Here is a 12,801-nt window from a genome sequence, read left to right as displayed (position 1 = left end):
TAGTATTTTTTTAATGAAGGAACCCACCATTTTAAAGAGTGATATTCTAATTTAATTAATTTATTAGTTTTTTAGAGTAGGGATCCACCATTTGTAGAGTCACTCTATTTGGTTTGAGCGAAAGGTTCATTAATTTTGGCGTACTATTTTGATGGGTAGGCTGGAGGAGTTTTTTCAACATTACCCAAAACAATTGGAAAATATTTGATGGGTGGGTTGGAAATGCTCTAAAATAGTCAAATATCATCTTCTTCTTTTTTTTGTAATATTCCTTTAATTATTAATATCACTAATAATTAGATATTAGAACCATTTCACGTTGACGAAAATTATAGGATTAAGCTTGTTAGTTGTTTTGTCAAAAACAGCATGCTGTGCAGTTGGTCGTTTTTTAGCTCTCTTTCTTTTTTTTGTCAATCGATAAGAGAGATAATTTATATCATTATACGAAATACAAAGTACAAAATCACAATACTACATCAATTGTGAGAGTCTACGAGACAATTAAGCCCGACAACTAAACCAATACTAGAAATAAACCCACTATCAGGTAGAAACAAATAAAGAAAGGAAAAACTCCTCTAAGAGAAGAACACCTACACACACAGATGGGGAGATTCGAACTCCTGAACTTCTAGTGAGATGAAGGAGTTCTGACCATATTGTAGATCTTTGTGAAACGCATGATTATTGTTTGATATCATGTTAATCGAGTGCTAATTAAAATGTGATCGAAACACAAAAACAAATCAAAATTGGCTTCTACTCGAAAAAATTCAGTTCTAGTTAATTCTGGCATTTCGATCACAATTTAGTTGGTACCCAATTATTCATTTCGACAAGATCTACAATGTAAACGAAACCGATTATTGAATTAGGTCCAGCATGCAAGTAGACGAAAAAATGGCCAACTGCACGTTTGTGCAGTTTTCAGCAAAACTATGGACAAGCACATCCTAATTATAACTATAAAATACTCCAAAAGTAAATTAATTAGTTTTTTTTTTTTGTTACTAATTTCATGGTGACGGATAGGGAGTAGCAATTAAAAAAATCGACTAATGTATTAATTTATTTATCTTTCGAGTTCGAATATGATATATGAAAACTTTTAATCGAGTGAGTCTGGTACATTATTAATTTAATCTGCTAATTTGGGACATGACATATTCAATAATTCCATGAAATTCTCCACAAGGTCTTAGTGACTAATCTATTTCTTTTTGCATCACGAAAAGACAAAGAGAGGAAAAATAATTAGTTCTGAATTTTCAAATGGTTACTTGTACTGATACGTTTTCAATTGGATAAATCCATATTGTCTTTATCACGATTACCATCATATTGTCATTCACAGAACAAATTTTCGCATAATAAACAAAATTGTAATATAATGCTTTGATAAAGAGGATGGGGTTTGATCTTAGTCACATAATACCTTTTTATCAAATAGGGTTTGATTTTAGTCACATAATACTTCAAAATGTTATGTGTTCGCACTCTCAATTTTTACACTGTGCTCACGCTCTCAATCTCTAATCTCACAAATTTGGTAATTTAAAATTTGATTGAAAGATGCTTTCACATTCAGACAAGCAAATTATGCGACCTAAGGTTTGATCTCACAGAAGACACTGGCAAGGGCACAGACTTTTCCTTTTTCATCATCAGAAACAGCCAGGCTCCAACGAAACATCAGGCTTTAAAATTAAAAAAAGGCGACTCCCGGGGCGGACCCAATTTAGGGGAGGGGTCCTCTCAAAGCGAGAGCCGCAAGTGAGGTATTTCGTTGGCCGAACGACGGACCCATCTAAACGAGATGTCACCCTGATGTTGCTAAATCACGAATGTCTAGAACCAACGCATCCACCTCCCAAGGGGTACCAACTCGGAAACATGATTTTATTTAGTTAAGAATTTTGAATTTTAAATTTTAATTATTATTCTTTTTTTTCTATTCCTATCTATTTTTAATCATTACCCATATTTTCAATTATTACTATATTTCTCTCTACACTCATTACCTATAGATCTAAATCCAAAATCTAACGAACTAGGTTTAAGACCCCGTTTGTTTAATGGTTTTGAATTTTAGATTATAATCATTATTCTATTTCTTTCCAATCATTATTCTTATTTTTCTCTTTATATCTTTTCAATCATTAATCTTATATTTCTCTTTATATCTCTCCAATCATTACTTATATTTTTAATTATTACTCTATTTCTCTTTATACTCATTACATACAAATTCAAATCCAAAATCCTAAAACGAACGGGGTCTAAGACAAATGATTTGCTTGTTAATAATCTGATTCAACCTCATGGTGTTAGCGTCGCAGACTATATTAGCCCGAAATTTAGGGGTTTGGCTTACCCAAAATTGGATAAGAATGGTGGAAAAGAAAAAGTAACCCATATGGTTACGTTTCTGACACTGATATTATTTTGAAGTCCAAGGTTGGTCCAATCAAAGCACTTTAAGTTACCATGTGAAAGTTAAATCAGATATTCTCAGATCCACTACTACCTACCTAGCTAGCCATTTATGTCAAAATTTTGGAGTTATTTTAATCAAGCCAAAGTCAATCACCCAACCAAATGACGAGCCTTTTCCGTTTCCTTTTCCTTTTGGGTTAGAATTTCATTGGGAAAATGACGGCCGATGATGTGTTTTGATAATTAATAACCGTCAAGGACATGTTAAGAACATTTATTAATATTAAAAATATCCTTAACAGATATTAATTATTATAATACGTCATTGACCATCATTTTCCCTGGATTGATTTAGATTTTCAATGTTGTTGTCACTTGTCAAGGCAGGTGGCCACGACCATTTTCCTGAGTTTCGAACAAGAAGGGTGAAGGTGTGGAAGGAGAGTAATTCTTCAATAGTCGGGGAATATTGCCACGTGCAGGGGCGGAGATTTTAAGAGGCTGGGTGAGGGTCACTTCATCTAGGTTCGAACCTAGGTGAAAAGTTAGATGATTAGATCGAATATTTTTAGGTGTCGGATTGAGTTTATTTTTCACAGAACCCCCTAAAAAAAGGTTTTAAATTTAATAAACGGCTCAAATTATTTTTATAAGACCCATAATGGATTCCACATTAAGATCAATGCACGATCTGTGCATGCTTCATTTGTGTCTACGGACTTACTGCTCATAATAAGTGGTGGATGTAACTAAGGGCCCAGTGAGGGCCTGGGACCCCACTGGAATTTCAGAGAAAATTTATTGAAGACAAGTCCCAGAAAATTTGAGACCAAAAAACAAACAAGCCTTGATGCCAAATTCCCAACACAACACACGCACTCCATCAAGTTTTAGCCTAAAAATACAATGTTCGTCGTTGTTGTGTCACCATTAATTGCATGTGAAGTTAAACACATTCTCTCTTGTTGGGTGAGTTCTTAGTTGACTTATTTTGCTAAAAAGTGATTATTTTTTAAAATATTTGGATAAAAGTAAAAAATTTTACTTTTTCTATTCCTCTCGTCAAGACGAATCAATAATCCACAAAAGTTTGGTGCAAAACTAACAAATGTAAATAAAAATTAAATAAGAACAAAACAAATTTATTTTCTAATCTTCAATCAATCTAGAGTCTTTATTACAAACTAAACTTTAAAATTACTTTGAATTACCAAAATTTCAATTAATTTGATTGTGAATAATCATGAAAATTGAAAATTTTGTTCCAAATATTCATGTTATTTTTGTTTTTTTTTTTCTTCGAAGCTACTTGATACTTATTAAAAGTGTAACTAAAGTAAGTTGGGATAGTTAAACAAGTTTTTCTAAATTAAAAAAGAGAAAAAATTATTGTAAAAATTGTTCCACAAGAAAATGTAGCGTGTATAACTAGTGCCTCCACTTACATCATTTCAATATAAGAGCGTGATAGGAGAATATAGAAGTGAACTTGGCAGAACAAGATTATGGCTCCATTTGCTTCTCTACTTTCCTGAGAAAACTTGTTTTTTTTTTTTGGTGTTTGGTTGTGCAAAAGGTAAGGAAATTATTTTATCAGGTAAAACATTTTTCATCAAATGGTTGAAAATATTTTCCGCTGGAAAGGTCGTAAGTCATTTTCCAACACTCCTCCTCCACAGCCCCCAATCTCCACCGCATCTGTTGTGTGGCGTATGAAGCATCCAAGTAGCATCTTGCATCACCTCCAGGCGATTGGTTCTGACCGCTGCCCCATTTTGATGGACTCCGAGGTTTGGGTGCACGGCTAAGCCAAAGCAACGTTTTTGGATGAGTCAAGATGGAGTTTCAGCGGTCGTTGCGTATTTTTGGATCCAAATGGTTTTAAGTAGTAGCGGGGAATTAGGTGAAAGAATGCAGAACGTTTCTTCTAAATTGGCGTAGGTAGACCCAACCAAGACCGCACTATATGAACAAAGAGTTATCATGGGAGTCGGGACCATATCAGAATGGAGTCCTGAGAATGCATGAACCGCGCGCGCGAAGTCGTCTTTATGACCATAAAAGTTGAATTAGCAGTTAAGGCCTATATATGGTGAAAGTGACGAGGAGAATTTACTCCAAGTGGGTGATGACTTAGGTTTAATTGTAAGCCAATAACCCAACCAACCAAATGATGACTACTCTTTTTCCTTTTCATTTCCTTTTCCTTTTCCTTTTAGGTTGGGTTCAATGTTTTTTTTTTTGTAGTCGAGGCAGGCGGCCAAGACCATTTCAAACAACAAGAAGGGCCATCGAAGCCGTGAAGGCAACACAATATAGTTTTGTTTAAATTCTCAAAAATACACCAGTGTCCTTTTCTTTGCGAACGATTATTTTAATTCCATGTGAGTCATGTTCTCTTTTCTTTTACTACTCCGTGGTAGCTAGTATTTGAGCTTAGCCATTGTGGACCATTTAGCAATAGCTAATTATTTCCCACATAATTCTACTAATTGAGATGCGGAACCATCTCTCTCCCAAAAAATAAAATGTGGAACCCTAACATCATGATTGTTGGAAACTTTGAGTTTTATATATGCAGTTGCTTAAAAGTGTAGGATCCCTATTACGTCACAAATAGGGTTCCAGATATATGTGTTTCTTTAAGTGTAGACGCGAAGATTACGAGTGAAAAATGTTTACTAGCGTCGATTGGAAGCATCTTTAATTGGTTGGGGTCTAAACATTAACACATCATAACGTAGTTGCTGAAAAATAACACGGCAACAAATCTAGGTTTGGTACCTTTTTTTTTTTTGACCAAAGTTTTCAAAGAAATTTTATTAAAATCAGAAAACAATAAAAATCAAATACATCAGGTGGGGCTCCCATCCTCACAAAGTGGATGGGATTTCCCGATCTCATCGAATTGAAAACTATAAGTAAAGAAAGCAATATTGTTGACTTATTTCAGTCCAATCTCACCAGCTAAACTGTTTCATAGTCAACTAATAATTAAAAACTCGAATGATCTCAGTACCAGTGATTCTCACCATAATGACATGTGAACCTAAATTAACATCACACCACACATAGAATAATGATGTGAAAAATGACATCTATAGACTTTGGGGTGTTTTCAGTAGTGAAAATTCGTAGATTTTTATTTGTGATTGAGAAGTTTTAGGTGTTTCAAATAGTGAATAAGTTGTTGAGAAATGTCAAGTTGTTTCCGGTAGTGAATAAATTATTGATAGATTTGTAAGTAGAGGTACTGTAGTAAAAAAAGTTTTTCGTGATAACTTTTTTGTTAGTGAAAACCAAATGATAAAATACTGAGATTTTTTTTTTAGTAGAAATGAGATGATAAACGCATTAAGTTTTTAGTGATTTTTGTTAGTGGAAATACCCCTTAGACTGAGTTCTTTTAAACTTTTTTTTCGTTTTGTGTGTTTCGGTTGTTTTATTTTTCTTTCTGAATTTTTGTTAGATTTGTATTATATTTTTTTGATTAATCATTTAATTCAATTAGAGGAGTTTGAAAAGTAAAAAATTATGACAAAAAACAAAAAACAAAATCACTAAAGACAAAAAAAATATCAAATAGTTGTATTTTTTTGTCTAAAGGATCGTCTTATATGAATTCTTTTCAAGGTCGGTCTATATTTTCATATTTTTTTAATTCGTCTCGTCGAGACAAACAATTAATTCCAAAAATTACAATGAAAAGTTAAACAAAAATTACGAAAAGTAAAAAATACCCAAATAAATTTTGGACAAATAAGTTTACAAAAACGCAGCCTTATAAAAACCTGTTTGATACCTTCTTTAGTTGCTTATTTTGGCGTCTTAATTTTGAAAATATACCCAAATTGGCCTGAAATTCAAACCCAATTAATAATCTCAAGGACACACAGCCGATCACACAAAAAACAAAAAACAAAATTGGAACAGAGCAAGAAAAATAACAACCCTTGAATTGTCATATAACTGATGAATAATCATTTTTCCAATCTTACTCTCTATCAAAATCAAGTGATACTCAAACCTTCCTAACCCCTCTGTAATAGTATTTACATTCTTCGTATAAAACGCAAACCACCAGTAACCAAAACAGTAACAAAAAAGAATCAACAACATATAAATTACACACTGGAAAATTAGTAATTCCATTACTCTGCTTCTAGTTGTTCTCGTCATTGGTTCCTTTGCTTGGTCCAGACGGTGGGATCGACGACCCTTTCGGAAGCATACTCAGAAACAGGGGCCCGTACCGTCCGCCGAGCCTGGTCCTGGCTGCCGGGGCAAATTCCGAACCAGAATTCTGGTCGGACTCCATTTCGCATGGGAAAACTTGTTGGGAGGAATCTTTCTCCGACGGACCGCCGCGGTGCTCGCCGGGAAGGGCGAGGTTTTCCGGCAATTGGGCGGATGGGTTGAGGCCATTTAATGGTCGAGCAGAGGAGGAGTGGGATATGATGAGGAAGATGAGTATGGTTGATGTGAGACGGTAGAGGGTGTTGGGTTTGGCCATTGGAGGTGTCAATTGGGTGATTTGATGGTGGTTTTGGGTTGAGGAGTTGGGAAGAAGTATGTAGCTTTCTGTGTGTAGAGAGAGAGAGAGAGAGAGAGGGAGAGAGGTGTGTTGGTGAAGATTGGGAAGGCTTGGGGAGGCTCAGGGAGTTTATATGGATGGTCGAGAGATTGGAGTGGAAGGAAAGGGTCAGCGGCCAAAAAGTCGTAGGAAATAACAGTGCAATACCCACGCGCTTTTGCACACACCTCCTGTTGGGCTTATGCTCGGGTCCCTCACAAATTCTTCAAATTGTTCATTAATTTCCAGCTATTTTTTTGTGGTCCACCAAAGATTCAGCTCAATTGAATATCCATAAATGTTTGATTCAATGTACCAATTTTTTATTCAGAATTCAGGATTTTCGATTGTGGATATATTCTTGAAGGAAAAATTAATAAGTTGGGTCAAACATTTGTAATTATCCGATTAAGTTGATCTTTTACGAATGCCACTAATAAAGTATTTTATTTTAAAATTAACAAGCGATTTAAATCATTTGTGTGGAATCCGAAATGAACCCATGCACCATCGTTGCACATCTCGTTGGTTGCCATAGACGGGTTCGTTTACTATGAGAGATTAGCAAAATCATGTGTGCTCTTGAGAAAGCGGTGAGGAAAGAGTAGAGATCATTGTTCTTATTTATTGGTTGGGGGTCATAACCTTCATTAAATTGAGTACGACGTTCGTTACAAAAAAAAATGCTAGTGTTCAAGAAAATCGAGAAAAATGAGATAAGCAAATCCAAATCGAGCCAAAACTATTTCATTTGGTCTGGCTGAATGGTTTATTGATCTGGTTATGATTTTAAAATAATTAAAAATGGAAATTTGTAGATTCGTTATTGGTTCGAAACTGGGAATCACAATTAGAATCAAACCAAACTGTATGAATCTCTCTGTAATTTTACACTTAAGTTATTTAGATTAAAAGCTGATCAATTGCCCTACCCAAACCAATGATCCAATTTTGTCCAAAGTTATATTGTCAATGAGTTAAGTTAGGGTAGAGCTTATGATCAATATAAAAATTCACAATCCAATAAATGTTATGGGTATTTTATTCCCTTTTGCAAGTTTCATGGTGAAAGATTTTTAACTTTTTGTGAATTAGTTTAAATTTTGAGTGTCAATTAAAACTACATTGCGTTTTTTATTTTTTTTGGTAGAATTGAGAAATCCAACCTTAACTAGACAAATCTGGTTTGATTCTGGCTAGGCTCTATATGAATAATGGTTAAGTTTTGGCTCTCCATATCTTGAAAACATCTAGGATGGTTCGATTACTAATTTCTGCAGAACTACATCAATTCGAACCTTGTGCTCACTCCTAAAATTAAATTTATGGAGGAAGGAAGTATTCTTCTCAATCTATTTTTAATTAAAATAGCTTTAGCTTCGTACAATACCATTTTTAGGTGATAGAGCAATATATTATTTATGTATCATTTCATATATAATTTGACGCCAGTCACATGCATTAATCTTAAGTACTAGGTCTCATTTAAGTACGTAGCACGTTACATCCAATTGCCTCACGTAAATGATTGCATGAATTTTCGTTGTAAGACAAAAGAAGTTATCAATTTCTAATTTGGTGCTCATTCACTTATATTCGACTCACACTAGAGAGCTTGTTTCGATATGGTCACTTTGTTTCGATATTTCACAAAACACATGTATTGTACCTAAAAGTTATACATTAATGGAAAAAAGAAAGGTCGTGTGATTTTATAACTCTTTTCACTTAGGAGTATTTTTCAACAAAAGAATTACCTATTAACATTTGCAATTCATTATGCTAATGAAAAACCATGAAATTTCAAAAATATCGCTATCACACTCGACAGCGTACAGTTTGACAGAAACTAAACAAAAAAAAAATGCAGTAACTTTCATCAGATCGAGCTATGAATCACTTGGTAGTGGAGTAATAATCTAAATGCATCTATTAACACACCATTGACTCCAACAAACAGGAGATTTACTCGGGTACGACGCGGGGGGGACTTTGACTCCAAAACCTGTGTTACTTTTGCTTTTGCCAGCGCAGCGGAGAAGAGGTGACGGTGCCCCATCTTGGGAACTCCTCTTGCCCCGGCTACGCGTCCTTGTCCACTGCTGCTTACAGAATCCAAACCTAACCCGTCACTTGTGTACGCAATACCCTCCTTTTTCCCGCATCTACCAACCTTTTCTTTCTCGACTATCGAGGATGTCTTTTTCACGGAGTCTCCGCTGGGAACAGGATGTTTACGAAGCTGTTCAATCTCGCGCGTCTATTTCGATTTTGGACGATTCAAATTTTAATAAAACTTTTTTTAGAAAAAGTTAATCACAATCAATTATTACTAGTCAAATTGGTTTTCAATCCGGATCGCCCAAAAATACTTTGAACGGTCGCGATTGAGCTCCATAACTTCTCTTTTACTATTCAGCCGTAAAGAGATTTTCTCTTTCGTTCTCGTGTCTGTACCAAAAATTATACTACAACACTGTCATCCATATTCACCCTCACTAAATGAGGTTAAACATTATCATCACTCTTGTTAGTCGTCTCTAATTACTAGATCCCCCCAATTTCTATGGTTAACATTGACACTAAATCGTTGAGCAAATAAAAAAGAAAACTTGCGGGTTTTCTTTTTTTCCTCCCGCTGCTGCTGAGTGATTAATTGCTGCGAGACTTGAATCAAACATATTCTCTGCATTAGAAAGGAAACTTAAGAGTTGAAAACGAGGGTTCATTTAGAATTTAAATAAACCACAAGCAATTCTCTGCTGCCAAAAGGGTTGAAAGATTGGAAACAAGGGTCTCTCTTAAAAACGAAGAGCACACCAATTTAATTTCAACTTTTGGATTGAAAACGAGGGGGGGTTTTCTGTCTACTTTTTATCTCTTTGTTCTCTTTATTAATAGTTTAGTATTTATAAATTTATTTTCCCATTTATCGCTAGAGATTGAGTGTATTTTTTTTTTATTACATTCCATTCAGCATCAAGAAATTTCAGAAAGCCTGATCAATTTCTCTAGTTTTGCTTGAAGATGCAAAAAGATGAGGAGGATACAAAAAGATGAGGAGGATGGCCCAGATTGTGCACTACAACCCTGTAGAGCACTTCCGCCTTACACGATCCCCAATTCCGAAATTGGTCACTGTCCAAAACCACATTCGGACTAAAAAACATGGTCTCCCTCATGATGTAAAAAATATTGCTTGAAATCACTAAATGTGAAGTATATATTGGAAATTATTGCATGGGTAATTCATGATTTGGCAACCCGGCCACTAAGATTTCTAACCATAGAACGTAACACTCTATAGCTAGGTTTGGTTACTGGTAAGGTGATTCTACCTTGGGTAAGCTGATCACCGGTCGAAACGAATTCCATATTCTATGTAGTATTTTTGAATCGAATTCGTTTCAACTGGTTGTCAGCAGAGCAAAGCAGCTAACATCAACTAACTTCCCCAATCAGTCCGATAACATTATATTTTGATATGTTGAGGAGGATAGGGGCACTGCGCGCAAACAGTTGCTTGGAGGTGGAACCGTGTTGACGTCATTGCATGCATCTTGATCGTCAAGAAAAGCGAGTATATAGAAAGTAAAATCCCTCTTGATCTAACGGGGATGGTTACTTTTTCCCATCCCCAAGGTTGTAACTATATATGCAGTTTAATTACTAATTTATTATGGTGGATATGACACGTGCTAGATGTCGGTGAGTTCATGTTGTAAAGACCCGGTATTTTTAATAAATATTAATAATTTCCAAAACAAAAATAATATTTTGCTCGTTATTTTATTTAATGCAAAAAAAATTATTTATGTCGTCACGCTAATTTTATTTCCGTAATCGATTGTGCGCGCACGTATCCAGCAAGTAATTTTCCTAATGTGTGCATGAGTTGCACCGGATCATTTTTTCCTAATCCAAACCAATACTCCACAATCACCTCACCTCCTTCTCCCCAGCCGAAACCCACCTTCTTCCCCTGCAAAAAAAATCAGAAACCAACTCCCCCACCATGCCTCCTATCCCATCCAACCACCCCAACACTCCAATAAAATAAAATAAATTCCAAAACCCATCTTATAAACCCCCATTTTCCTTCTCCTGTTTCCAGTTCCCTTCGGCAGAGAGAAAGACAGCCATCTCCTCCACCTTCGGCCAATCCCCTTCCCACCACCGGACTCTACCATAACCACCGCCCCACCTCTCCGCCACCTCCATTTTCCGTAGACCACCGAGCACCAACCGGGCCACTACCTCTATCGCCACCCAAGCATCACCACCGTAGTCCATCTCTTCACCACCGAACCGCCACCACCCGTAGCTCCTCCGAGCCACCTCCTCCGTCCCTCCACTCTCGGCTCCCCTCCAACCATCACCACCGTGGGCCACCTTCCACCACCTCCGGCGCCACTAGCCCATCCCAGTCAGGAAACCCACCTTTTAATCAATCCTTTCGAGCTCTGAAATCAGCCCCATTCTGGCTCCGAAACACAGCTTTGTTTTCTCTCCGAATGGGCCCAAAAAGTCTTCTCGTTCCGGCCCCGGTACTAGCTGCAAAACAGTCCGCAAAACAGCCACAAAAACAGCCGAGTTCCGTCGCCACTGAAATCCCTCCGAAAATCGTATCACCGGACGAGAGGTAGTTCGAAACTCGCCTCCCTAAATATAAATTATAGTCCGTCTTGATTGTTTCGTGTTTCGGTATGATAATAACTAAACCGGACGTCGCCGGCCGAGTTCGGGCCGGAAACCACTTTGTTCGAACACTGCCCCGTTTTGTTTAAAAAAAAAAAAAAAAGGGAAAAAGAAAAGAAAAGAAAGAAAGGCAGCCAGCCGCTGGGATTATTGAAATGTTTTGGAAAAATTACAGTTTGGTCTCTCAAGTTGTTTAGCTTATAAATCTAACTCTAGTGTATTGGAGTCTATTAATATAAGTCCCAACATTAATTAGTTTCGAGGCGATCTTAGTTTGGTTGTAAATGCAAATTTTTCTAATACCGTCAACACCCCGAGATGATTAAGAGTAAACGTGAATTTTAGCTTGGAATAATAAAAGAGAAAATAAAAGGAATAACGTAATTTGTTTAAATCGCATGATTAAATTGAACGTATGATAAATTAATACGTGTTTAGCTTTATCGCATGATTTGTTATTATCGCGAATTTAATTGCTGGTAGCCTATGAGCATGTTTCGATAAATGTTGCACTGTGAAATGTTGTTGTACTGTTAGATTGAACAAATAGGTTCATGGGTTGGTTGCGATGTACGGACTTATCATCTTAGACATTGAAATATGATTAACGGAAAATTGAATAAAGTGAGAGACTGTGATTGGGATTCCGGACAAGGAATCCGGGGATTGAATTGTTGGAGGTTGATTGGTGGTGATCTGTTGAAAGCATGGATTTACGAACCTTGGCTACGGCATGGTGGTGATCGGCTCTCGGATGTTTGGGACGGGACATAAGGGTGGTATTGTGCTTGTGTCACAACCCGGGCTTGAATGTGCTCGCGTGCGCATCCGGTGAAGTTTTATCCGAACTTATGGTCGCGGATGGGATACCGGGTATATAACTTAGGTATTTTTCATCCGGATCTGGAAAAGGGGAGTCGGACCACACCAGTGCCTTACGCCAGAGGTTATGGGTAGGAACGGATCTGTGGATAAGATCCGAGATTTCACATAGGTTAAAGGATAGTAATGAAAGAAAAGTTGATTGTTCTCTTTTTATGTTATTTTTGATGCATGACAATTATATTCCTATTGCTTGTAAGTTATGGGTT

The 12,801-nt window shown here is 36.4% G+C and overlaps 1 protein-coding gene across 1 annotated transcript; it reads right to left on the bottom strand.

Moving 5' to 3' along the window:
• Positions 1-6,378: 6,378 nt before the first annotated feature.
• LOC131320628 (uncharacterized) lies at positions 6,379-7,090 on the bottom strand. The gene has a single exon (XM_058351377.1). The coding sequence runs from the start codon at positions 6,950-6,952 to the stop codon at positions 6,602-6,604; it is 351 nt and encodes a 116-aa protein (XP_058207360.1). The 5' UTR covers positions 6,953-7,090; the 3' UTR covers positions 6,379-6,601.
• Between the last annotated feature and the right edge of the window lie 5,711 nt (positions 7,091-12,801).

This window comes from Rhododendron vialii, chromosome 3a (assembly GCF_030253575.1).
Source record: "Rhododendron vialii isolate Sample 1 chromosome 3a, ASM3025357v1".
Lineage (NCBI taxonomy): Eukaryota > Viridiplantae > Streptophyta > Magnoliopsida > Ericales > Ericaceae > Rhododendron > Rhododendron vialii.
This window is presented reverse-complemented; position numbering and strand designations above follow the sequence as displayed.

Bases quoted from the DNA above. Each gene is read 5' to 3' on its own strand.
- LOC131320628 (XM_058351377.1), bottom strand. From the start codon at position 6,952: ATGGCCAAACCCAACACCCTCTACCGTCTCACATCAACCATACTCATC.